General features: G+C 41.6%; 2 protein-coding genes and 1 long non-coding RNA gene across 7 annotated transcripts in view; 2 read left to right on the forward strand and 1 right to left on the reverse strand.

Annotated features, from left to right (window-relative positions):
* The window catches only part of LOC123794114 (uncharacterized), a 47,925-nt gene extending 46,158 nt beyond the window's left edge, over positions 1–1,767 (forward strand). The window contains exon 11 of the mRNA XM_045800335.2: positions 1,391–1,767. The gene's annotated coding sequence lies outside the window, so the exon portion shown is untranslated. The remainder of the gene's footprint in view (positions 1–1,390) is intronic.
* Positions 1,768–3,017: 1,250 nt separating this feature from the next.
* Positions 3,018–27,875, reverse strand: part of WIPF1 (WAS/WASL interacting protein family member 1) — a 117,807-nt gene continuing 92,949 nt past the window's right edge. For all 3 annotated transcript variants that reach the window (XM_045800321.2, XM_045800322.2, XM_045800320.2), the window contains exons 3-8: positions 24,414–24,543; positions 19,434–19,607; positions 15,638–16,408; positions 10,688–10,900; positions 9,817–9,930; positions 3,018–5,980 (exon numbers count right to left, since the gene is read on the reverse strand). In XM_045800321.2, coding sequence (XP_045656277.1) covers positions 5,925–5,980; positions 9,817–9,930; positions 10,688–10,900; positions 15,638–16,408; positions 19,434–19,607; positions 24,414–24,543 — 1,458 coding nt within the window. In that variant the 3' untranslated portion in view covers positions 3,018–5,924. The remainder of the gene's footprint in view (positions 5,981–9,816; positions 9,931–10,687; positions 10,901–15,637; positions 16,409–19,433; positions 19,608–24,413; positions 24,544–27,875) is intronic.
* On the forward strand, positions 4,778–27,741 carry LOC148110761 (uncharacterized). Of its 3 annotated transcripts, none has more exons than XR_015724189.1 (5): positions 4,778–4,863; positions 11,968–12,119; positions 16,613–16,757; positions 18,287–18,433; positions 22,492–27,741. It is a non-coding gene; the product is annotated as an uncharacterized LOC148110761 (long non-coding RNA). The 3 variants fall into 3 exon arrangements; XR_015724190.1 differs by having other exon boundaries at positions 22,646–27,741; XR_015724191.1 differs by lacking the exon at positions 22,492–27,741 and adding an exon at positions 19,346–20,700.

Below are 27,875 nucleotides of genomic sequence, written 5' to 3' on the forward strand. Positions count from 1 at the left end.
AAGCCTTTTCTTTATTTTATTTTATTTTTATTTTTATTTTTATTTTTTAAATTATTTTTTTATAATATTTTTTTATTATATTATGTTAGTCACCATATAGTACATCCCTGGTTTTTGATGTAAAGTTCGATGATTCATTAGTTGCGTATAACACCCAGTGCACCATGCAATACGTGCCCTCCTTACTTACTACCCATCACCAGCCTATCCCATTCCCCCACCCCCCTCCCCACCAAAGCTTTTTCTAAGTACTTCTCTCCCCCACCCCTCAGTTTTCCTGTAAAAAGTTTTAAAAAAACTTTTTAAAAAGCAATTTAATTCGCCCACTGAGATGAAAGAAGAAAACAAATAAATCCTTCGGTGGGGGGGATTATAAAGTAGTCCCTTTCCCTTCTTAATAGAAAGCTTTCTGTCACTTGGGCACCCGTGCCTGGTGGGAACAGGGGGCTGCCTCCTCAACTTCCACTCAGAGACCATTCGACTGAGACGGTTGTGGTGGGACCTGGTTAGATTGCGGTGAGGCCGGCACACCCTAACCGCTCATAACAACTTATTGAATGGTTGGAGGAGACAAACGAATGATTCCAGTTTGAACCAATGAGGCCAGTTTTGAAAGCAATTTTTATTTCTAAGACTGTTGGAATTCAATTTTATTAGACTCTTTGGAATGCACTGAAAATTCCTTCCTGAATATGGCCTGGGTTTGATGGTGAAGGGATTAGGGAATAGAATGGAACGAACTTTCACTGAGCACCTGACCTATGCCTGTCATTTTGCCTGATGTTCTGTATGTATGTATGTATGTATGTATGTATGTATGTATTAAACTTTATAACCATTTTGCAGTTGAGGCAGCTAGAGCCCAGAGGGCTTAAACACCTTGTCAGTGGCCTTACAGGGAGCGAGTGGCAGAGCGAGGGTTCAGATCCGGGTTTGTGTGTCCTGGGCTTGTCCTCTGACTCTGGGACTTGTCATTTGACTTTTTCTTTCCAGCAGATGGGAAAGACACATAAGCCAAGACTTGTGCTACAGGTGGGAAGGATTGTCCGGAAGGGAGTGTGGTGGGGTGAGCAGCCAGGCCGCTTGTTTGTTGGTGCTATGGGATTTGGCGTCTTAAATTACTCATCTCTCAGATCGGGATGTGGAGCTAGATGACCTGCGAGTGGGGTGACCACACAGCCCAGTTGGCTCTGATTCTTACCTGATGTGCCACAGCAACAATTACTAGCACCCCCTTCCACTCTCAGAAGGGAGTATAGATCCGCTTGTGGGTCCTAAATCTGAGGCTGCCCCGTATAGAATGTTCTTTCCAGGTCTTACTTTCTGTGATTTCAAATGGAATCTGATAATTTCCCTGATGACTAAAGCAGCATCAGTTCTCATTTTCCAGGCCTGCCAGGTGTACGGGACTGCCTTCATGGGAGGTGACCTTTGTGTGGAGGACGCTTTGCATTTCTGGTACGGACAGTCTGCCTGCTGTTGCTTCTCTCCTCTACAAGTACACTAGGAAATGCCCTTCCAGTCAGCTTGGCTCGTTAATTTGGGATAATTAGGTAAATAATTTGTTTCTTACTTTTACTCAGATTGGCTACACTTATTGAGGGCTAGAGTAAGTCAGGCTAAGTCCTGAGTGCATGGTCTCATTTTTTAAAAATTTAAATTCAATTAACTAACATATAGTGTATTATTAGTTTCAGAGGTAGAGTTCAGTGATGCATCAGCCTTATATAATACCAAGTGTTCATTATATCATGTGCCCTCCTTAATGCCCATCACCCAGTTATCCCCTCCCCCCCTCCCCCGCCAGCCACCCTCAGTTTGTTTCCTGTGATTAAGAGTCTCTTCTGGTTTATCTCCCTCTCTGATTTCATCGTTTTATTTTTTCCCTCCCTTCCCCTATGATCCACATATGAGTGAGATATTATGATAATTGTCTTTCTCTGATTGATTTATTTGGCTTAGCATAATACCTTCTAGTTTTACCCACGTCGTTGCAAATGGCAAGATTTCATTTTTTTGATGGCTGAGTAGTACTCTATTGTATATATATATATATACCACATCTTCTTTATCCATTCATCCATTGATAAACATCTGGGTTTTTTCCATAGTTTGGCTATTGTGCACATTGCTGCTATCAACATTGGGGCACAGGTGCCCCTTTGAATCACTACATTTGTATCTTTTCGGTAAATACCTAGTAGTGCAATTGCTGGGTCATAGGGTAGCTCTATTTTCAACTTTTTGAGGAACCTCCATACTGTTTTCCAGAGTGGCTGCACCAGCTTGCATTCCCACCAACAGTGTCAGAGGGTTCCCCTTTCTCCACATCCTCACCAATATCTGTCAATTCCTGACTTGTTAATTTTAGCCATTCTGACTGGTGTGCAGTGGTATCTCATTGTGGTTTTGATTTGTGTTTCCCTGATGGTTAGTGATGTTGAGTATTTTTTCATGTGTCTGTTGGCCATTTGTTACATTATCTCATTTATTAAATGCACTTGTTAATGTGGTGAGATTGTTACTTACCCTGTGGATAAGGAAGCTGAGGCTCAGAGAAGTTTGCAACCTGCAAGTAAGAGATGGAGGCAGGTCTTCCTAATCTCTTAACCGTTATGCTGTATTCAGATATGGACACGTGTGTGTGTGCACAGCAGATGATTTAAAAAATAATCAGGCCTCCTAAATTCCCATTGGCCTTTCCTGTATTTGTCAGTGTCAGTGCTAGTCCTGGTAGTTTTCTTGCCCATTGTCCCAACCATCTGTCTTTACCTTAGAGTATCAGCATCTGGCTCAAGTAAACACACAGCGGACTGTGACTAGGATGCAGGTTCCCAGGAAAAACAACAAGGGATTAGAAAGTGGGTGTGAGGAATCCACACTATGGACCACTGCCACCTCCTCTTTTTCTTTGCTCTGAGCTTGTCTTTCTTTACTAGAGCAGAAAACAGAAAACAGACACTTGCCTTTTCATTTGCATTTACATAGACAATACTTAAATAAAAACCACCAGTTGATACTCTTATCATTCTGCTTTTATTTATTGTCTGGCTAACTTACAAAGACACAGATGTCTAGGGTAGTCTCTACCCCACCATTTAAACTGTCCTGATGACACAGTTTCCAAAATGTGCATGTTTACATAGTGCAGTGGTATGAAAAACATGTTTTCTTTTACTGTCCCTGACTACAAACAGGGAAAAATTAATTTCATGCCAAAAAATGTTGGGCACTTTAATAATCATACCATTTCTGCTACTAAAATAACAAAATTGGTATTACAAGTTAAAATATAAAGGCCTACCAGTTTTTACAAATATGCAAATAATCTACTTAGACATAAAAAGTTGATTTCTTTCAAATCACAAAGTAAGGCACCATTGGATTAAACATTTCTCTTGGCTTCTACTAAATAAAATGCATAGTGAAATAAATACTGAACACTGAATTTTAATACTGTAATACATTTCAATATAAAATGATATGTGAATGTTAATACTGTATTGCATCTTGAATACATTTATCTGGAAATATGATGGAAAAAAAAAACCCCAAATGTAAGCCCTGATTTCAGGAGGAAAATATTCATTTTTGTGATTTGCCATAGTTGAAGATTTTAGCATAGAAATTATTCAGTTTTGGATGCAATTAGGTTGCCAACTTTCAAAGAAAGGGTATAGGTGTATTAATGAAACATTGACTTGAATACATTCTAAAACTTTTCTCTCCTGGATGAATAGCAACTTTGAGCTGTGACTCTGTTTCAGACTTTAGGATGGTACCTACAAAGTTGGGATATACAAGGAAATTGGCCATGCTTACTAGCCCTAACAAAATTCAAATCCAGAATTCTTTGGATCAGATTTCTCTGCCACATTTGCTAGTAAGGCCCGATTCCATCTTTTCTGAAGCGGCTCATTAGGCTTTATCATAGGGATTTGTGTCAACTGTTCATATCTGATCAAAGAATTCCAAATAAAATGATGCTGCTATACTACCCAAAAAATTCTTTTTAAAAATACTTAGCCAAGTTTGTTACACCTTTATATTTCTTGATTCCCTTTGGGTAAAGGGCCCCAAATGACTACATGAAAGACAGATGAATGGTAGAGGAGAGGGGGAAAAACCAAGTTCTCTAACGTACTAAGCCCAGGACTTTGGCAAGGAAAGTTATAAAAATACAATATATTCAAATGGGTAACTTCATAATTTATTAGATATCCCATTTATTAGAACTCTAAGTTCTTTTGCTTTTATATAAATGAAACAGTTATTTATTCTATAAATAGGAATGCTTCTTTCAATTTTTTCTTTGGATTGATTTCTTGTTAGCATCTCCCAGTAATACATGAACAATACACTGAAACCATGATACAAAGTTTAGGTATACATATACATATGTGGCTGTGTGCTTTTAAAAAATAAGTAATAGTAATTTTAAACATAATCAACCATATAAAACATCTAAATGGAAATATTTTTTCCCCCAAATCTATAGCTAGATTTAAAAGTCCCAGTAAAGTTTTGTAAACAAAATCATACAAAAAAGGGCAAGCCTGGCTCATCCCTATGGTCTTTTCATGGAGCTTTATTTGCATAGATCCAAGGCAAGTGATTCTCCCGATAGAGTCAAGCAAATTCTCTTCAGTTTGTAGTAGCAATCTCTCTCAACCCCCATAAACATCAGATTTAGACTTTTAGAGTTTTGCCCATCAACTCAAACCTGCTTCCTTCCTCCACTTTTCCAATTAACTACCTTTTCCTGACTTTCCCCCACAGCTACAGAGCCTACGAGCCTCCCCGGTGCGGAGATGCCTGCTGGGTGGCAGAGGAATGAAGTGCAAGGCAGGGGTCCCCGGACAGGTGAGCTCAAGGCAGCTGGCTCTGAGTCCCCAAGCCCCAGCTGGCTTTCAGTTTCTTTCTAATGGCTTTATTCCGTGGGGCTGTAAACCCTGTTAGATCAGTTTCTGACCTTGGTATTGTAAAGCAACACTTGGATACACACGATAAGGAAAGATGGGAAATAAAGGAGCAAAATCTAAGGTCAGGCTCTCTGCCAAACAAGGTGTTAGGTCCTAACTTTATTTTTAGTTATTTTTTGAATTGCTCAAGCTCAACTTGCCTTTTTTGTTCTTGAAACAAGAGGTTTTTGCACTAGCCTGTATCTTCTAGACCAGTGCTGTCCAAAACGGTAGCCACCGGCCACATGGGGCTGTCGAGCACTTGAGATGTGACTCGTCTGAATGGGGATGTGCTCTTAATGTAGTATACGCACTGGAGTTTGAAGACTTAATACCAAAACAGAATGGGAAATACCTCATTAATAACTGTTATACTGATTGCAGGTTGAAATGATAGTAATTTGGGTATTAGGGTTAAATAAAATATATTAAAATTAATTTCACCTATTTTTTATCTCAGACTGCCAAAGATTGGACATCCTGTAATTGAAAAATTTTATGTGAGCCCTGAATGCAGCAATTCGCTTAGGTGGTCTGTGGTTCCTGGAATCAGACAGAAAGCCAAGCATGCAAAAAAGGCATGGAAGCAAACAGCTCTCAGGGACTTTAATATTACAGTCTGTAGCAAATTAGCAGTGAATGTTTGAATTTGGTTGGTTGAAAGCTAGGACACAATGCATCTCTACCACCTTGCCACAAAAGCCTCCTGACCCCTAAGCAGCCAACACTGGCGGGCTGTAGCTGAAGCAGGCAATAGCTTTGAGAATATACACAATATAAAAAGCTAGGTGCATTTCTTTACTGCATTCCCACCCCCCACACACATATTCCCACGTCACCCTCCCTTCTTCCCTACTGCCAGTATGAAGGGGACAAGGGAAGACAGGGGAGGAGGGTTTGCAACCCTTGGAGAGCAACAACAGAAGGAGCTGTTGGGCTTGGGTGGAGAAGAGCAGGCAAAGATCACCTTGGGATGGGAGGAAGTGGTGGGGCACCTCTTTCTCTTCGGTTGGATCCACCTTGATGAAAAAAGACAAAATATAAATTTTGGTTAAAAGCTTATGATCTCATTGTACAAACTAAAGACGGTCACAAAAGTACGCACTACGTCACCCTCTATGACCAAAGCTGTAAAGAACAGGCACACGTGGACGAGAAGTAAGAAGGGAAGGGAAGCAAGTAAGGATCTGACTGAAATTTCTAGAGAGGGATGACCCACCATTGGCTCCCGAGTACTTGCACAAAGTTAAGAAAATTCAAAAAAAATTATTTTCTTCTTACCACAAACATTGTACATATTTATTATGGATTTAGAAAATATGGATGAGCTAAAAGAAACAAAAACTCACCAATGCCTGCACCACCCAGAGATAACCAATAATATGATGTAAACACTTCCCATTTATTTTCTATATATAAACAGTTCCCTTTTATTCTTCCCCAACTAAGATCAGATATAGTCAGTCTGAACATTTTTCAGAGCCATTACATATACGTATGTACACATACATATACATTTATACCTGTAATTACAAATGACACATTACATTCTATTATATAGGCATGCTATATTTATCTAATCAATTCCCTTTTGTTGAACATTTAGGTATCTTCTAACTTCTAAATGCTCTTTCGATAGTAACCATCCTAATGGCTGTTAAGTTGTATTTCACTGTAGTTTTATGTGTATTTCCTCAATGATTAGTGATATTGAGCATCTTTTCATGTGCTTTTTGGCAATGTGGGTATTTGCCTCAGAGAAATGTCTACTCAAGTATTCAAGCCATTTTAAAAATTGGGTTTTTGTTGTTGAGTCATAGGAATTCTTTATATATTCTGGATATAACTTTTTGATCAGATATATGATTTGCAAATATTTTATCCCATTTCATGGGTTGCCTCTTCACTCTGTTAATAGTGTTTTCTTAAAAACTATGCATATTCCTGGGTATGAGTACCGGGTTTAAGATCCATTCAGTTTTTTAAATTCATTTGTTCCACGTACATAATTTTGAGGATCTAATAGGTTTTAGGCATGAAGCTGGTGCTCAGACGCCGTGAGCAGATCTAGCAGGGACACATGTCAGTTGAGGGGGTCTGTGATGGCCACTGCTCTGGGGGCACTCAGAGGTGGGCTGGCGCTGACAGATTCTTCAGGGGGTGCCTCGACAGGAATTTCTGAGAGAACCAAATCTCTGAGCAAGGGGAGGAGTTAGAGGAAGGCACTGGCAGCCCATTACCTTTGCCTCTTCCTCTTGCCACCCCAACCATGTCTTTTCTTGGGCCCACACCTGAGGAAAGACGCCCCTGGATGGAAACCAGTCATCTCTTGTGGAGCCTTGACCATCAGCTGACATAGAGTCAGAGGTTGGCACCATGCGGGCTGGCCTGTGCAGAGCTGCAGTTAGACGGCATGGCTCAGGGCTGCCTGGGGGCCCTACCAGGCGGGTGCCCCCCCAGAGGCCAAGGCAGCTACAGGAGCAGAGCAAAACCACTCGAGAGTACTTCAGTTTTGTTACAGGGATGATCCAGAGATGATCCATTAAACACACGGAACGCTAGAAATATTTAAAGCAAATCTACAAAAAAGGTTTTGGGCTCAGTGGACATGAATTCATCAGTTTAAGAAATACTTTTAAATGCCTCCTATCTGTCAGGTTTGGGGCCTCCTGAGGATGATGCAGCAGTGAGCAGGATAGTTCCAGTCCTCAGGTCGCGTTTAGTCTTAGAGACAGAAGGGTGGGGAAGGGAATGTGTTCAGCTATGAAGTAAAAAATCTAGAGGAGGGGGGACGGTTCTGTTACTCACTTAAATATACAAAGAGCACTTAAATTAGATTAAGGATGCTTACAAGAAACCAATAGTTAGAGTCTATGTGAACAACTCCTTAAAGTGCATTCATGTGTTAGTGCCCAAAAAGGAAGAGAAACAGGCTGTGCTCTTATGAGATAGAAGCCCTTCTTCATGCCACACACATACACACACACACACACACACAACTCAAAACTATCTGTCCCATGTGAAGACTTATTTTTCACTCTTGTATAATTTTATTATAGTTATACCTTTTTTTTTATTAGGCATCATGTAGGAATAGAGTATTCTACACAAATGAGTTTTTCTAGTAATTAAACTTTTCCTTTCAAGCAGCAATATTCTGTTTATTTCCGTCATTTGTTCATGGAAATTTTTTTTTTTTAAAGACTCTATTATTTATTTGTCAGAGACAGAACACAAGTAGGGGGTGCAACAGGCAGAGGGAGAAGCAGACTCCCTGCTGAGCAAGAAGCCCCATGTGGGGCTAGATCCCAGGACTCTGGGACATGACCCGAACTGAAGGCAGACGCTTAACTGACTGAGCCACCCAGGTGCCTCTGTTCATGCAGATTTTCTTAAAACATCTTCTAATGTTTTGAATTCTTCAGCAGTGGCACAGAGCACAATCTGACTTGTGCTTCACAACCCGAGAGAAACTCCTGTATTGTCCTGTGCTGTGATACAAAGTACAATTCTGTGTCCCTGTCTCTTTGTCCCAAGACTGCCACATATCACATCTCCCTGAAGTCACTGATTTGTTTCTAACCAGCCTTAAGCAGCTATGAATCTGTTCTATGGCTGGGAAACATCCAACCAAAAATGATTTAAGAACTGTGTGCTGAAGAGCCAACAGGCTCTTGAGTATGTGTAAGGAGCTCTGCTTAAGGAGTGAGGACAAGGCTGGGATGCCGTGGCAGTTATCTGAAATGCTCGAATGCTTTTTCTCCACACATTCCTGGTTTGGGAGTTTAAATCTAAAGCTGTTACAAGTCTGAGCCTCATCAGTGATATATGTATGTTTCATGCCAATTCTTTCTGTGTTCTAACCATTTATTGTGAAATTTCAGTTTCTCTATTTCCTCTTCTTGTTTACATTTTTGTTTCAATAGCGGAAAAGTGATTCAGTTCTTTATGGTTGCATTATATATTTTAGCAAAACCCAAAAGCAATCTAAATGTCCAATAATGGTAAACTAAATTATTGTATGCTGACTTTATGGGATTCTATAAAATAAAAACCATGTGATAAAATGGGAAAATATTTTACTAAAAGCAAAGTTATATAAACCCTACCACCAAAAAACTACACTCTATAATTATAATGATAAATAAGTCAGAATTATATGGATTAAAAATGGGCAGAGAACCTGATAAAATGAAAATATATGTTATGTGGAGATTTTATGGAAATTATATGGAGAGATTATGGGTATATTTAAAATTTTCACGTAATGCTCTAAAACCTATAATCATAATATATTTGTTTTATTACTTTATTGTTATTATTTTAAGATTTTATTTTTTTAAGTAATCTACACTCTACGTGGGGCTCGAACTCACAACCCCGAGATCTAGAGTCACATGCTCCACTGACTGACCCAGCCAGGTGCCCCTCATTATAATATATCTAAAATATCAAGGCAGTTACAGTGAGTTTTTGTTATAATTATTAAGACATTTGACTAGTCTCAAAACTAGTAGGAATAGAAGATATCTCTATATGTTCTATCTTAGGAAGACCAAAATGGGGGAAGTCTGTCCAAACAAGCAAAACAATACAATGTAACCTATGAGCAAACCAAAGTTATGTTGAGCTTGTTAATGACACATTAAAATAATCGTTTCTCATAGGCATTCTGGCTCTCTCCATTTTCCCCATCACTTGTGGAAGGGGAGTTTACCAGAATTTAGATGCCTCCGTCTGGGGTCCTCTGTCCCACTCCAGGCAAGAGGCCTGGATTTCCTATCCAAGCCTCAGTTATATATCACCCAGGCTATTCAAGTATGAAGCTACCCAAAGCCCTTGCAGAAGTACTCACTCCGGGTTTCACTTCTTGCCAGTTTACTGGGATAAATTTTGGCCGTTGGTACGTATGGCTCTGGAGGTGGCAGATCAGAAATCGGATGGAAGTAGAATCTGCTCTCCCACTCATCTGAGGGAGAGAGACAAACAGCGTCTTCAGTAACACTCTGCTGTGAAGACTTAACATAACGAAAGAACAGAGAGCTGCACAGTTTCACTGCTAGTTTCATGCCTAGAAGTTTAGGGAAAACCGGGAAATGTGACAAACGTCACTGATGAGTACATCAATGAAATACACTGGTCTGCAATCAAAGCAAAGACAGAGTCAAGTGACTTCAACCACCGTGATTAGGACCCAGCCCGTCTCTCTTAGGAGCTGGGTGGGGGCTAAAGCTTGAGATACCTTTCTTCCCACCGGTGGGCCCAGGAATAATGGGGACCCTCTCCTAACAAAGGCAGAGGAAAGCTGCTTAATACCTGCAGACCATTAGGCTTCTTGCCCCAGCAAACTGTTGAGAAAGGCAGGTAAGGTAGGTAAGAAGAGGATAAATGACAAAAATCACATTTTTTTAAGAGTTCTGGAATCTTCTAGAAAGGTAACCAAAATGAGATTCCAACAGTGAGAGAGCAAAACAATCAACCTTTTTGAGAAGTGGAGGAGGGAGGATTACTACTTTTAATTTGAAATCATGGTGGTCTCTAATGGTTAGATACTTAGATCAGAGCAGTGCTATCTGCTCTGCAGTGTGATAACAATGAGGGTCATAGAAACAAGAAATGTTAATGCAAACACACAAACAATGCACACCAATTTACCATTCAGTGATTGCCCTGTAGCCTGAAAATGTTTCCAAGGTCCCACCCCCAGAGGAGGGACCCCATCTCACCTTCACCTGAAGAGTCTTGGAAGCCATTTCTAATTGATGTTGATGGTGGAGGAGGGGGAGGTGCCCCAGCACCAGGCCTGTCGGGAGGAAGAGGAGGCCTGGGTCCACTCCTGGGACTATCTACTCCACTCCTGGACGGCAATTGGGGGGTGGCAGGCAGGGCCCGAGATGTGCTGCCATTTCTGCTTATTGGAGGGGGTGGTGGGAGAGGGCCTGGGACAAAAAAAAAAGACAACATTTAGTGCAGTATCTTACATCCTACATTACTATTATCATCAGTTATTGAGCACCTGCTGGATGCGTGCCCTATAATTAGAGCTTATGGAGAAATAGTGGAGACTTTCTAGGAGATTTAGCCAAGCAATGAGTAAGTACATATGAACACAGAACTGCACAAATGTACACATGTTGATATTGATAGCTAAATGGCTGTTTTGGCTTTGAGTTAGTACTGAGATTAGAGATGATACAGTTAGGTTGAGAACAGGTAATAATCTGTTTATACTGACAACTGTATCCTTTTAAAAACATTTTATAATCCTTTTAACTAGCTACTGAACTAATTATTCTGACATGATACGAAGTAAATGCCACTTAAAAAAAGAATTGAAAAAAAGAGTAAGCTAGTTATGAAGTTATTTTAGGTTGTTTAAATGCACAGTAGTACTGCTAATTACACAAGCATGCTTCTGTGATGCATATGATCTGTTTCTAGGCAGAAGTGGCATCAGGAAACCAAATATCAATCATGCTGAGATTGTAGGAGTTCCTTCTTGGTTCTTCTCTGGGGAGGCAGATTAGTCCATGTGCATGGCCGTGCATGCTGGTGCAGAATCCTGACCCTGAGCAAGCTGGTTACCACATGGAACTAAATTTTCTACATACAAAAGAGCACTAGATAGTCATCTCATAGCACTCTTGCCAGGAATAAGTAGGAAGAAGCAAATAAAAAGTACTGTTAAAGTATTTGAAACCATTTTTAAAAAATGCAGTGGTATGGTATAATCAGAAATGTTTAAGTTCCTAAAAAATAAATTCTCTTTGGTAATACAAAAGAAACCTATCTTGCTTGCCCCATCTTCCAAATTCAGAGGCTATTTGGGTTATGAGTAAATTAAAAAAAAAAAAAAAAAGAACTTGAGTGTTCTTTTCATGCCAATCAAAATGGCCTTAGCAATTATTCCTGGTCTTCAGCAGTGTGCTTCTCTTGCAAGATGCTGACATTTTATGTAAATACATCTTATGATACCATAAATATAAATGTCTTTTATTAACTACAGATTCAGAATCCACCTAAAGGACCTTAAACTGAACAACCCACCCATTGCAGATATCCCTGTCTGGAAGTCTTGGCCCAAACACCTGATGGAGGTCAGAGTCATGCCCAGCCCTGGTTGGTTGGTCTCTCAAGGAGTCTTCGGTGCTTCTCCTGGTAGGGTTTATTTATTGCTCCATCTGTTTGCCATTGCTGGGGTCCCACTCAGGAGGAGTTGATTTATTGGGAAAGTGTCTCACATGCTGTGGGTTAACTTAACTGCCACTAATTGCAAACTAGACTTCCAATATTATGGGGCCTGGTACTCTGTAACTTGATCGACTTGATCTCTTTCTCTCTCTCTTTTAAATGTTCATGTTCCTAACTCTCGAACCTTCTAGGACCCCTGCTCTAAACCTAGGCAAGCATAATAGATAAGAAAGCAGATTACACTTTTTATTTTTTTTTGAGAGAGAGAGAGAGAGAGAGAGAGAGTGCAAGCAGGGGGTGGGAGGAGGGGAGGTGCAGAGGGAGAAGGAGAATCTCAAGCAGCCTCCCCTGCTAAGCACGGAGCCCAATGCAAGGCTCGATCTCACGAGCCTAAGATCATGACCTGAGCTGAAATCAAGAGTCAGATAATGAACTGACTGAGCCACCCAGGCACCCCCAGATTTCAATTTCTTATAATAATACTAATAAACCATCATTTATTGAATACTGTTACATGCTAAGAATTAAGATAACCACTATACATACTTGCCTCCCTTAATTCTTACAGCAACCCTGAGAGGTGTAGGGTCACAGAAGCGGCCTCTGGTGTTAGAAGGCTAAAAACCTCAAGTCAGGTTTTGTCAAGACTCCAAATATGTCAAATTCTAAAGCCCACACTCCTAACAATGAGGTCAAACCACCTCTCAAAATACAGATGGCCCTTGATGACCTCTCATAGGATCCTTGTGGGAATGCAAATTGGTGGGAATTTTCTAGAGGTCAATTTGGACGTGCATATGAAATTCATAATTTCCTATGCATACCCGCTCACCAAAATATTCCATTTTGAGGAATTAATCCAAAGGAAATACATAGAAATGTGCAAAAATATTTAGCTACAAGAACATATTCCCTGCATTATCTACAACAGCAAAAATCTAGAGATGGTTTGAATGATTAAATAAAGGTAAATTTGTAGGATCTAAATTATGCAGCCATTAGAAGTCAGGCTGTACAAGAATAGTTTATAATCATATCAGAAAATGTTAACGAGATTGTTAAATAAAAAGCAAATCACCAAACAGCATGTATACTGTGATACTGATTCTGTAAGCATATATATATATTTACATATATGTGTGTATATATAAGTATACCCACACGTTTTATTGTTTTCCTTTTTTTTTTTTAAGGGAGCTCTATGCCCAACGTGGGGCTTGACCTCATGACCCCAAGATCAGGAGTTGCATGCTCTACCGATTGAGCCAGCCAGACACCTCCTCAAAACATACATTTTAAAAAGACTGAAAGGATAATAAAAAATGTTATGAATGATTATATCTGGGTGGTGCTGGTGGTAGGATTATAGATCATTTTTGTTTTCTTTATACTTTTCTGCATTTTCCATAATACACAGACATGACTTATGTAATTGAAAGAAATAATAAATGTTACAAACTATATGTCACAGCCTGTCTTGTTTTGGGGAAGATTTAATCTGTTGATTTGTCCATTTGGTAGAGCCATGCAAACAGCTCCTCAGTCACTTTGGGGGAAAACCCATAGCTGTTGGATAGGAAGAAAACACTGCATTTCATTCATCTGACTATCTGTTCTCGTTTGTTCTTTGAAGGATACTTAATGAGATGCCATGATGTGTAGGGATTGGATTGAAGGGACTCGTACTAGCTTTTTATATTTGAAGCCTACTGTCTGTGGCAGAGTGGTTTGAAGTAGTGGTTCTCAAACTCTGCAGCACATTATAATCACTGGGGAGCCTCCAGATATCTTGATGCCCAGTCTGTAACCCAAATAGTGGAACCAGAAACCCTGGGCAAGGGGCCGGGGCACCACGGTTTTTTGTTTTTTGGTTTTTTAAAAAAGATCTTATTTATTTATTTGACAGAGAGACAGCTAGCTAGAGAGGGAACACAAGCAGGGGGAGTGGGAGAGGAAGAAGCAGGCTCCCAATGAAGCAGGGAGCCCGATTTGGGGCTCGACCCCAGAACCCTAGGATCATGCCCTGAGCTGAAGGCAGACACTTAACGACTGAACCACCCAGGCGCTCCCAGGCACCACGGTTTTTAAAGCTCTCCAGGTGATTCTAGCCCATGGTCACCTTTGAGGACTGCTGGTTTAAAGTGTGGTGTTTAGGGGCACCTGGGTGGCTCAGTAGGTTAAGCATCTGCCTTCGACTCAGGTCATGATCCCAGGGTCCTTTGATCGAGCCCTGCATTGGGCTCCCTACTCAGTGGGAAGCCTGCTTCTCCCTCTGCCGCTCCCCCTGCTTATGCTCTCTATCTCTCTGTCAAGTAAATAAATACAATCTTAAAAAAAAAAAAAAAAGAGTGGTGTTTATTAGGTTCTTGAGGTCACAGGGCAAAAGGTTAGCTTCTCCTGAAGAAAACAATGCCACATCTCCAGGCATCTGGTATATAATAAGGTTAAATGAAGAACGTAGATGGCTCTACTGAACCCATCAATAACCACTGTGAAATAAAAAGCACCTATTATAATTAGGAGAGAGCACAAGCTCTAGGGAGCCCTCACTTCATTTCATTTCATAAAGTCTCAAAGTTCTTCCCTTAGGTCCAGCTTTCTCAACCCAGGGGTGGGGCGGGGCAGGACAAAGACGAGCTTCAGCAGGGCCTTTAATCCATGAAATAGCATGCAGATTTTGAGTTTATGCTTCTGAGCATTTTTATGAACAAAAGGCCTCTACCTTATCTGGTTCTCCAAGGGATCTATGTGCCAGACATGTTAACAAACAGCAAAATGGACTCTAACACTTGTCCTTAATGAGCAGGGAAGTGGCCGCAAAGCTTGACAGATGAAGAGAGCAGTACAGGAAAAGTTCATTAGCTCTTTAAATAGCTGCCCTTCGTGTTGGAATAATGGATCGCACTCGCAGGAGATTGGAATTTAGTTCCCCAATTCAGACAGCTGAAATTCACTTTAGGGAAGGCAGGGCAGTAGAATGGTGAGCACATTTCAGAATGGGAGGTGAAAGTTCTAGCCTCTTATTAACTAGCTGGTGATCATCTAACTTTATAAGTTACTCAGTCTCGGGGTGCCTGGGTGGCTCAGTGGGTTCAGCGTCTGCCTTTGGCTCAGGTCATGATCCTGGGGGTCCTGGGATCGAATCTCACATCAGGCTCCTTGCTCAATGGGGAGCCTGCTTCTCCCTCTCGCTCTGCTCCTCCCCACCCCACTTGCTCATACTCTCTCTCCCTCTCTCAAATAAAAATCTTAAAAAAAAAAAAGTTAATCTCCTCATCTCTAAAATGCAGACAAAAATAGCAGTCCCACTTCTCTCGGGCTCACATGAGGTCAGGATGAAGTCAAACATATTAGGTGTCACTTAAAAGGAGAGTAGTCTGAGAGTTTACCGAAGCTTGTGTTGGACTCCCTGCACTTATATGATGATTAGTGGCACTGGGGCAGGCTGGGCTGTAGGAAGACAACTCACCCGGGGGGTGACATACCTGATCTGCCTGGTGGGTCCCTCACCGGAGGAGGGGGTCTCTCACTGGGCGGGGGAGGAAGAGGCCCTGATCGTCCCGGTGAAGGTAAGGGGGTTGTAGATGGAGTAAGGGACAAATTCCTCTGTGGGAGTCTTGGGGTTTCATCAGTGCCACTGGAACCCGGAGGCAGGGGAGGAGGGCCGGGCCTGCTTGGTGGCGGTGGAGGAGGTGGGGCCTGTGAGGAGGAGGAAGGCCTCGGGGTAGAAGGCACCGGGGGCTTGCTGTTTTGAGGGGGAGGGGGTGGGACCGCTTCCCTGTGGATGGAGGGCCTGTTGCCCACTGGAGGAGGCGGAGGGGGGGGTTTGTCATCCAAGGCCCTGCTGGGGGTCGGGGGCAGGGGAGGCCTGTTGGAGAAGGGTGAGGAGGAGCTGGAAGGTGTCTGGCGGACAGAGCCTCCTCCAAAAGCAGCACCTCGGTTTCCAGGGAAGGGGGGAGGGGTTGGCCCAGGGCTGGGCTGCCTGGGGGCCCCAGGCACTGGTGGGGAACCCCGGTTGTGCAGATTTGATTGAATGGGTCTTGGCGTATTAGGTACTGGAGGGGGCACGCTATCAGGCTTTGAGCCCACGTCGGGCCTCGGGGGAGGCATTCGGTTCCTCTGAGGCTCTGGGGGACCACTTCTGTGGCCTGGAGAAGGCACAGGAAACCTCCCTGGGCCACTTGGGGGTGAGAAAGGCTTGGCAGATGTGGCCCTTCCTCCCGGTGGCAAAATCGGGGGTCGGCTTCCTCCAGAATCTGAAGAACAGAAAAAAAAAAAATCCAGTTAGAAAATTAGGACCCCTCTCAAAGGGAACCTGAGAACTAGAGTGTATTCTTAGCTACTGGAAGTCTTTTCCTAGATGCTATAAAGTACATGTAACTATCATTTATGTAAATTGGGTTCTGGTGGTCCTTCCTGGACGCAGAAGAGTAGATCACAGATCCCTGTGTACCTGCTAGTTCCAGGCCCTACAACCTGTTGGCTTTAAAAAGGATTCTGAAGAGCTCTCTTGGTATTACATGTGGACAAGAACCAGGATGAAGTTGGGAACGGTGTGGGAGAGATCCCTATTCATTGTGAGACGAGAAGAACAGGATGGTGTTGGTATGTGGCATTTGTGCTAATGATTTTCTTTCTCCCTGTCACCATCCCTGTGGCTGTACCTCTCAAGTTTGAAAAATAATTTAGCCATGTTAGGTGAAAAATAATTATCCCAGGGGCGCCTGGGTGGCGCAGTCATTAAGCGTCTGCCTTCGGCTCAGGGCGTGATCCCAGCGTTCCGGGATCGAGCCCCACATCAGGCTCCTCCGCTAGAAGCCTGCTTCTTCCTCTCCCACTCCCCCTGCTTGTGTTCCCTCTCTCGCTGGCTGTCTCTGTCAAATAAATAAATAAAATCTTTAAAAAAAAAATTATCCCAATGTAAATCTCCGTTCGGGAGGATTTACACCTCGTCCTTTCGAATAAAATTCCCAAGCGAAGGTGGAAAAACGTAATGGAAGAATCGTAACTGAAATAAGAAAGGACTAACAAAGGAAAAAGAAACAATTTGATTGAAAGACTTGACACCAGTGGTTGGTCTTAATCTGCAAAGAAGCAGGCAACTACACAAGTTTTTTCCTTACTGAGTCAACGTGCACTTCAATGTTGACAGGACAGAACAACCCTATTACATAATTAATATTAAACTGCTCTGGTTCAACAAAAGGGACCAAAGTTATGGAAAAATTCAAACCTCCACCCCAGAATCTCTTGGAATCTAAGGTAATTCTCAAAAAACGGTAAGCCTGAAAACTTCTACCACTTCAACCATGAGCTAATTAATGTACCAAATATTTATTGAGTACCTGCTGTATACCAACCATTATTCTAGATGCTAAAGACAGAAGAGTAAACAAAATAGGAAAGATCCTGCTCTCCTGTGGCTTACATACTTGTGGGGGAGATAAATAATAAACCAGCAGACATATAAATATTTTCAGATAGTTGTAAGTACTAAAAAGAAACTAAAATAGGTCAGTGAGATGGAGAGACCAGATAGATGGGGTGGCTGGCTGGGGATGGCTGAAGATGTGACATTTGAGCTGAGGCCAGCCATAGAAAGATGGGGAAGAAGGTGCTTTAGGCAGAGGGCCAGCAGGGGCAAAGGCCCTGGGGTGGGAATGAGCTTCGAGTTGAAAAACTGAGGCCTGTGTCCCTAGGGCACAGTGAGCATGGAGAAGCTAACAAGTGGACCTTGAGTGGCCAAGTCATAAGGAGCCTTGTAAACCAGAGGACTTCAGTTTTTTTTAAAAAAAGATTATTTATTTGAGAGAGAGAGAGTGAGCGAGAGAGAGAGAACATGAGCAGGGGAAAAGCAGAGAGAGAGGGAGAAGCAGACTCCCCGCCGAGAAGGGAGCCCGACGCAGGGCTCAATCCTGGAACTCTGGGATCATGACCTGAGCCAAAGGCCGACGCTCAACTGACTGAGCCACCCAGGCGCCCCCAGAGGACTTTGGATTTTATCCAAGGCACAATGAGAGACATTTGGATGGATTTATACAGTGGAGTAATATGAACTCTAGAGAGAATTTTGTATTTCAACTTCAGTACTAGAAAAAAGCTGTATTTCCCTTGACTGTGTGGTATATTTCTAGGTCACCAACTTGTGATAGATTCTATCTTCCAAGTTTGGATCGAAGCTGCAGTTATTAGCCACGGGTACATCACACGGACAGTGTTCAACTATGTGAATGGTACACTAGGCTGATGTGTACATCTGGTACGCCATTTTGTGCACTAACGTAAGTCCATCTCATTTTATGAATTTATTTCCAGTTGTCTTTTGCCTTAATTTCTTCACCTATTGGTAAAGTACTGAATGTCTGCATTTGTCAGTTGCCTCAATCCTTTTGGTGGGTTTTAAATAAGTAAATTTAAATGTAAATGCAGGTCCGTCAAGACAGAATCTCTCATATTACCAAGTTACCTTTCTAGATTTTGACCATCCAATGCTAAATAGTCAGCTAACCCAGAGGATTCAGTGGCTTTATCTCCATATGACTGTGAGAATTTCATACGTTCCCAGCAGACATATTAAATGATCATATAATTAGAAATAAAAGTCTTCTAACACAACAGTCATTAATACCAAAAGCTTTATGGTAAAAGTTACTGAGCCTCATGCACTTTGTAAGGTTTTTTATCTAGGCATGATCAGTTTCAATTTTTCTCTCTGCCATTAGGTTCAAAGACAATCCCATAGGATTCATTTCCATGTGTCCCTGTAGAGAATATTTAGACTCACTGGCCCTCAAATGCCAGATGTCTGTCATGCAAAACACCTTTCTAGATTCAGTGAGCTATGCAATTATATTCTGTATAACGCGCTCCCTGGTGTTTTGGAAAGCGGCTCACAAGTATTTACTATACTAGACAGCTGGGTCGGGCTACCTCACAAAGAAAGGTGAATTTGCCAGGTCACCAGGCAGACTTTCCAGGGGTGGCCAGTTCCATTTGCTCCTTCTTTTTCTTCCCACTCTAGCTCACCCTTTAGAAAAGTACAAAAAAGTATAAGTTACCCCGAGGACACTGGGCAAATATTTAACAGCTCCACGAAGCCGTCTGATTTTGATTTAAGGCAAAAAAAAGAAAAAGATGCTAAATAGAGTCTTTCTTATAAAATAATGTTGCAAGCGATCTAAAACGTTTTAAAGGGCACAGTGCCTTGGAGGGGATGCCAAGCCCCCAAACCACCGAACTCTGCCTCATCTCGTTATGAAGAGAGAAAGAAACTCTCCTTACCACCATCCCTGTTGGCCGTGGATCTCAGCTTCGGCATCCCAGCCTGGAACAGTCCTCCCAAGCCAGGTGGGCCACCTCCTCCAAAACTTGCGCCACCGCCGCCGCCACCACCACCGCCACCGCCACCACCGAAGCCACCACTGCCACCGCCACCGGCGCCGGCTCCTTTAGGTTCTGCAGAAAGAAGGAAACACAGTCTCTTCACCGTGTACGAAAACATCACCAGAGTACAGCCCGAGCCCAAGTACACAATTAACAATGCCAGTCAAACAGGGAGCTGGCTCAAACTGGGCCTATGGGGGACTCCTGGGATTTCATGAAAATGCAGGATTTTAACGATTTTAACAAAACCCCTAGTCAGAAAAGGAGGGGTTTTGTTTTTCACTCCAGGGCAGTCACAGGCCCCACGGCAGGAGAATCAGTATTAGATGATGCCTTGCCCCCATGCTCCCTACTTGGCTAGCTGCCGTATGAGTTACTATCTGTATCCTAAGATTTAGCAAATAAAAGAATCTTCAAAGAAAATAAGTCCCAAGGGAGGGGGAGATGCAATAAAAGGTGAGAAGAAAGGGAATTGTAAAAATAAAGGGAAGAAAAGAAAATATCCCGTAATTTTACTCCTTGGAATAGACATTATTTTGATGTATTTTTTCCTGCTAGTACTTTTTCATTTTATATGTTTTTCTCAAAATTAAGACCAAAGTCACGAAACAGTTTTTAGCCTGCTTTTTTCACTTAACACTTTATTGTTAGCATTTCCCATGTAATCAAATATGCTTTGAAAACATGAGTTTAAGGGATGGCGTCGTGTTTTAGAGCATGAATATGTTATAGTTCGTTTGACCGTCTACTTATTTGATGGCCTTATGGTTCGACCTCAGTTTTTTAATATCATAAAGCCCAACAGTAGGCTTAAACATTTTTAACAACGCCCTGCAATTAAAGATTTTTTTTAAAAAGATTTTATTTATTTATTCGACAGAGATAGAGACAGCCAGCGAGAGAGGGAACACAAGCAGGGGGAGTGGGAGAGGAAGAAGCAGGCTCATAGAGGAGGAGCCTGATGTGGGGCTCGATCCCATAACGCCGGGATCACGCCCTGAGCTGAAGGCAGACGCTTAACCGCTGTGCCACCCAGGCGCCCCAAAGATTTTGTTTTATTTTGCATTTATTTTCCCCAAATTGTGGAAGATTCTGAAATAAGCAGACAACAATGACAAAAAAGAGAGAGAGAGAGAAAGAAAAAGAAAAAGAAAAAAAAGAAAAAGATTACTGAGTATCCTGTCTAGACTCTGGGTTATTTCCCTTGTCTATCAGCTATATTACAACTCTGTAAGTTGTAGAAAACTGATAATTGTCCATAGAAATGTAAAATAGTTGTGTTCAGTAGCATGCAATTGATTATAGACGGGTTTACCTATCTGTAAATTAATTTCAGCTCTGATGTGTGTGGTACTTTGAACTCTCCTTTGCACTGGTAACATTATACTGCTTCCCTCAGTAATTAATGACTTAAATAAAATATTTGACATATGTTCGTTTTAGTTCTGTATGAGAGCCATCTTTAAAAAAGCGTCTCATACAATTTATGATGTATGTATGTTTGTATTTATGAGGTGAAACATTGTTTAAAGTTCTACCCCTAGAAAACCTTCTAGAGCCTTTGACAAGCAGAACATGAAATCTACATATCAATAGGGGAGGACTGACACTTTTATGATATTTAGACCATATGGAAACATGGTATATTCTCCCATGTCTTTCGGTTCATTCAGTCAAGTTTTATAATTTTCCTGATACCGGTCACATACTCTTCTTGTTAAGGTTACTTTCGATACATTTTTGTTTGTTGAAATTGGGAAAGGGATGTTTTTCCCCTCTTATAATTGGTTATTATTGACATCAGAAAATTTCATTTGACATCCAATAAACCATTCTGCTAATATTTTCTAAATTAATATTTATAAAAAATTTATTATCTTGGATTTTCTACTAGACATATGGTCTGCAAATAATAAAGGTTTTGCTTCCTCTTGTCTAATAGTTGTGCATCTTATCTTAGCTCTAGTTTATATAAGTAATTGCTGACTGAACTTGCATACGATATAAATTATGAACACTGCTCCAGGCAACCATGGTTTGCTTTTAATGAGCTCGGCTTTAACCCTGGAACTACTGACACTTTAGGGCAGGGAATTCTTTGTGGGTGTCTGTCTTGTCCTCTGTAGAATGTTTATGGCATGCCTGGCCTCTACCCACTAGATGTCAGTAGGAACCCCTCCTTGGCCAAGTTGTGACAACTAAAAATGCCTCTAGACATTGCCACATGTCCCCGGGGCCCTGATAGATAGCTTTCTTTTTGTGTTTGTGCCGCCTTGGTTAAGTTTGAGGTTAGTCTCATTACATCTATCAGATAGCTTTCCATCTCTTCCTATGTTTGGGAATGATTTGTATAGCATTTGAATGAGCTGTTTCTTAAAATCTGGAAGAATTTACGATAAAATCGTCTGGCTCTAAAGCTTTTTAGAGAGAAAGTAGCTTGATAAAGTGTTCAACTTTTCCTTTGCTCTTTGAAGCTTTCATGAGTAAATTTTGGTAAATTTATGCTTTTTGTAAAAAATTAATTTCTTTAAGATTTTAACATGTTTTAGCCTATAAATTCACTGCAACAGGCTAATTTTAAAAAATCTCCTTTGAATCTCTTACTAATCTATGTTCTGAGTCCTACTTTTATTTATTTCTGTTTTCTTTTTTTTCTCGATTAGATTGATCCTAAGCCTGTGTTAGCTCTGCATTTTTTCTAGTGTGGAGCTTCCTGGGATACCTCTGAGAGCTCTGCTGATAGAAAAAATAATCTGATAGTGAACTGACAAGGATTACTGCACCTAACAAATCAAATTACAATAACAATTTCCAGAAGTAAATGCAAAATGGCTCCCTATAAAATTACAAATTTTTTTACTAATTTTAATTATTACTAATAATATTAATAATGCCCTTGACATTCAAATATTACTGATTAATTAATGATACATTTTGGAATACTGTGTTTAAACAGGATACCTTTACATGGCACCGAACATTCAAAGAGACTGATGCACTATCAGACAACATTCATCAGTGTTCTTAACCTGGAACATTTGTGCATCTTTCAGAGAGAAAAAAGCTAAAATAGTTGATGACAGCTAACTAGCTCCTGGTCACTTCCTTAGGAATCACACCACAGGACAAGGCTGAATTAAGAGCTTTATTATGCATCACCATGGTCAACATTTTGACATAGAACCCAGGGAGGCTTCAGCTGCAAACAAATATAAAACTATGGATGGGCCTTGGCACTTGCAAAGACGACGATACAGGTGTCTGCTAAGTGCACAGACAACAGGATATGCACTGCATTGCATCTTGTGTCCACGAAGCAAAGTGAATTCATAAACATCACTGAACAGCTGGAAGGGAGAAGAACTAACATTTATTTCCATTTAATGGCTGGAGAAGTGGACCTTGAAGAATACAATGAGTTTCTAATAGTGGATTCAGGAATAGGCCACAGACTGTCCAGTACCCTTCAGTATCAGCGGGGAATTCACATCTACCTCTGTCGACCCCCAGGCTCCTTCTCCTGGGGGAAAGAACAACGGAGCTCTGTCCCGGAGGTCAGCAGTTTGTGGAGCTCCTCTGGCCCCATACCTGGCACCAGGACTCCGACAGCTTTGGACCCAGGCTTCCCAGGGTAAGTGGTGCTGGGCTCCCCTCAGGGAGAATTTTGTGACACCAGGCAGGAGGACTAAGGGATTATAAAATAACCCGATCAGTTTCGTGGGCATTTTGACTAAGAGGTAACCGTGCCAAGTCAAGGGTAAAGACCCCCGAGTTGCTTCTGGAGGTTGGCGTCCTCTCCTCTGCAACACAGAGCGCGACACAACAAAGCAGCAGGCAATAGCCTTTGTCTTGGTCTTCCTCTTTTCCATTTTCCTCCTACACCAATGTTCTCACCTAACTCTGAACCTTCTTTCTTCTCCACCCATTAGGCACTTTTCCTAGAAATTCTTCCTGAACACTTCCAATCCTCCACTTGGCTAAAATCCTGCATCACTGTTCACCGTCTACAAAGCTCCCTCTGGTGCTTTTGGAAAGTCAGTCTATTTCCTATTGAGTCCAAATGGGATCTGGGTGTAGGCTGTATTTTGGGGACATCTAACCAGCAGTGGAAAGGTCTAGGAATGTGAGGGGGCAGTTTCAAGGCCTGGTTATTAACTACCAGTAGATTCTAGTTATGGATACATTTTCATTCTGTTGTAAATGTTAACAGGAGTTCCGTGTTGTGGGTACCCATTTGTTTATACATACCCTGCCTTGTTCTAGAAAGTATCTCAGACTTACGATGGGTAGATAAGCAAAGTTGTGATCTCATTTCCTCTCTCTCCCAGCTCCTGAAAATCATATCTGACACTTGAATGACACATTCCAGCCCACAAAACACTTTGCATTGTCTTGTCTGCTGCTCACAGCAAACTGTGAGGGCAGCAGGACAGGCACTGTCTCCATTTTACATCCGAAGACAGTAAGGCTTGGAGATGGTAAATGATGGATGTGCCAGGACTTGAACCTACACCCTTCCAGTCCAAGGCTAGGGGCTCTTTCCATGTTTCAGGCAGCCTTTTGATCTGTGGTGCAAAGAGTAATGGGTTAACTTCCAGAAAGTGTTGTGAATAATTCAGAGAATCGCTGCTGTGTGTGTCTTGGACAAAGAATTATTATACTGGCTTCCTGCAGCATTAGAGGGAACCCAAGCTGGAGCTGTGGCTACAATGAGTGATACAGTCCCTTATTTTGCTAGCTTGCAGCTGTTGTTAACAAAAAAAAAAAAAGAAGAAGAAGAAGAAAAAGAAAAAAATCTTTTTGGAAGGGTGGAGGGGTAGGATTGATTGTTAGGCCGTAAATCACTTATCTCCATGGAAAACAGCTTTTTTCACTTACTGTCCAGTATCGGTGCACTCCTGTCATTGGTGACTGTCTTCTTCAGTTTCTTCCCTTTGCTGATGTCAGAGAGAAGAGCATTTCTCCCAGCCTGTTCTGACTTATTCAAGGTAGGCTTCTCCGTATTGGCCTAAAAGGAAACGCAGACTTACATTCATCTCTTGAATTAAAATCATAGACTACAACACTCAGTGGGGACAGCTAGAGTACTGGAAGCTTGTTATTGACGTTCTTGGCAATAGGTTGTAAATTCTCTGCAAGTTTCAGATCCGATGTCATTGTTTTTAAGACCCAGACATTTGGGAACAGATGCAGCAATAAATTACATTCATTTTTAATGCAGGAAGAGTCAGTCCCTGATAAGTCTCTAAAAATTCAGACCACAATCTGGCCATAACCAACAGAGCCAGGGTTAGATGGCTCGAAACAAGAAGGGAATTTTAAGTCTGAGAGTGTTCTGCTGGATACTACGAGGCTTCATAGTCCAGAATGTGCCCTGAAGAACAGCTTCTCTCTCCTATCTTTTAGAGCTAACCCAGAGCAAGGGGAATATTTTCTCTAGCAAAAAGGGTCAGCTGTATGTGTTTTAAATCCACCAAAGTTTTAGAAAATAATTCCCTCTCTCTACGCTGCCAAAGATTTTTTTTCTTTTTAATTTAGGGCATAGGTGAGGTATAATTTACATACAGTCAAACCACTGCTTTAGTGTATAGTTGTACAAGTTCTGAAAAACATACACAGTCCTGTGACTACCTCCACAATCAAGATCTAGAACCCGTCCATAACCCCCCAAAGCTCCCGCATGCCCTTGCCTAAGGTGTGTCTCCTATTTAATTCCTTTGAAAGCTTAGCTCACAGAGATTGCAGAGTGGACAAAGGTGCTATTTTAAAATGCTTAGGTATTTTCTCATTTTTCCAGAATGCTTGGGAAGGATCCGTACTATGAAATTGGGATTTCGCTTCCCCAGGGTTATTTTAGGGAGCGGAGACACTAAGAGCCCAGCACACAGGACTCGGAAGTTGTATGCATGTGCCTGTGTCTGTCACACGGGGAAACTAGCTTGGTCTGGCCTGGCCCCAGGGAGAGCTGGCTTCCCCAAACCCAGAGGTCCTTCCGGCAGACCTCAGAGGCCTTCCAGGCTGGCCCCAGCCCTTCTGAAAGGATCTGGTTCCAGAGGAGCCGGTGAGGGGTGCAGCAGGTAAAGCTGGGGCAGTTTAGCTTGATACCTCACCCTGCGATTTATTATCAGAGTTAGAGGCAGAGGAAAAACTAAGAAAAACCCTGAAGCATGCTACAGAGAAGCTCTGTGTTAAGCTGAAAGGGTCCTGGAAGAATTATAAAGTATTACTTGCTCATAATACAGCAGTTAACATTTATATAGTGTTTACTATGGGCCAGGCACTGTTTTTAGCACTTTTATGTGTATTAATTCATTTAGTCCTCGTCAGCCCTGTGAGTCATTATTTCCATTCTGGAGACAAGGAAGTAGAGGCACGGGGAGGTAAAATCATTTGCCCGAGTCACCCAGCTAGACAGGGGAGGACCTAGGATCCAAACCCTGGTAGGGTGATTCCAGAGCCTTCCCTGTAACTTGACAGAAGGGTAAATGTGGGATCTAAAATGCCCCTTGCCCACCCTGGGGAGCTGCTGTTAAAGGGTACAAAGCTTACAGCCAGAAGATGAATAAGTCCTGGAGGAGTACAGCACAGTGATTATAGTTAACAATATTGTATTATAAACTTCAAAGTTGCTAACAGAGTAGATCTTCAATGTTCTCACCAGAAAAAAGGAATGATAATTATGTGATGTGAAAGAGGTGTTAGCTAAAGCTAAGGTGGTAATTACATTGCAATATAAAAATGTGGCAAATCAACATGTTGTGTGACTTAAATTTCTAAGACCTTAAGTGTCATTTATATCTCAGTTCAAAAAAGTAACAAAATGCCCCTTCCCCACCCGCCTCCACCACTCCCCTGAGCAAGCCTGTTAATATTAGCAGCTTCTCAGCAGTCAGTTTCCAAAGTGCTCTTACATGTATGGTTTGCAATTGTTAACGGAGTCATCTTCTATTGCTCTGAAACTTGTTTTTTCAACCTGATGACACATCTTGAACATCTTGGAAAGAATGTTTAAAATTACCTACTGTCTTCATTTTAAAGATGAAAGTCTGAGGCCCAGAGAGGTTAAGCAATGGGTCTACCCTGGCTCTCTTAACAGCTTGGGGTCAGCAATTTTCACAGCCTCCTGTTATTCCTCCAAATTTATTTTGATGCCTGACCTCCTTGGGTGCTAATTCCTCTCAGGTGGCCGTCCAGAGCCCTTAACTGAGCCAGACGGTGCCCTATGATGGCCACCAACACACCTTTCCCTTTGCTCATCTCCATAGCCTATTTCTCTAGGATCTTGCTTTAAGTCACAAAATAATGGCTAGAGATGAGTTGATAGGATAAATTTCAGTCATTCTCGTACCACTTGCATGACTTATATGTCTTCTCAGCTGCTTGTATTATTATTTATTTAATATTTTTCATTAATTCAGTTCACTATATTAATACCATTTTTCAGTGATTATTTTCTTTTAAATTAATGCACTATTAAATCCTTAGTTTGATGTGCTAGTTATAAATTTTAGAACACACATTAACATCAATACATGAGCATTAGAATAAAAAAAATTAATCCACATACTACCCAGCTAGTGGTATAAAAACCACACTTTTAGGGAAATATAGATAAATCCTGGTATGTTAGCCAGATCAGAACTTTTCTTTTCTTTTTCTTTTTTTTTTTTTTTTTTAGATCTTATTTATTTGAGAGAGAGAGAGTACGAGCGGGGAGAGGGGCAGAAGGAGAGGGAGGAAACAGACTCCCCACTGAGCAGGGAGCCCAACGTGGGGCTCCATCCCTGGACCCCGAGATCATGACCTGAGCTGAAGGCAGATACTTAACTTATTGAGCCACCCAGGCGCTCCTGGATCAGAACTTTTCAAACTTACCTGAGTAAAGGATCAGTTTTAAAAAAATTTTCCCCAATTCATCTTGGACTGATACTTTTATAAAACAACAATTAATTATTAGGAAAATGAACTAGGGGGGCATCTGGGTGGCTCAGCTGGTTAAGCATCTGACTCTCGATTTTGGCTCAAGTCATGATCTCAGGGTTGTGAAATTGAGCCCCACCATCGGGCTCCATGCTGGGTGTGGAGTCCATTTAAGAGTCTCTCTCACCCTCTCCCTCTGCCCCTCCCCCTTCCTCACACATGTGCAAATGCACTCTCTCTCTCTAAAAATAAATAAATAAATAAATAAATAAATAAATAAATAAATGTTTTAAAAAAGAATAATGAATTTTAAAAGAGACACATAAAATACAATCTTAGAAACAACAGACATAACACTATTGTCAAATTGCTGTGTTTCTTAATGCTTATTCTTAATTTTTGTACCTGTCTCCTTGGGGC

The sequence above is a fragment of the Ursus americanus genome, chromosome 1, assembly GCF_024610735.1.
Source record: "Ursus americanus isolate L20-20 chromosome 1, mUrsAme1.1.p, whole genome shotgun sequence".
NCBI lineage: Eukaryota > Metazoa > Chordata > Mammalia > Carnivora > Ursidae > Ursus > Ursus americanus.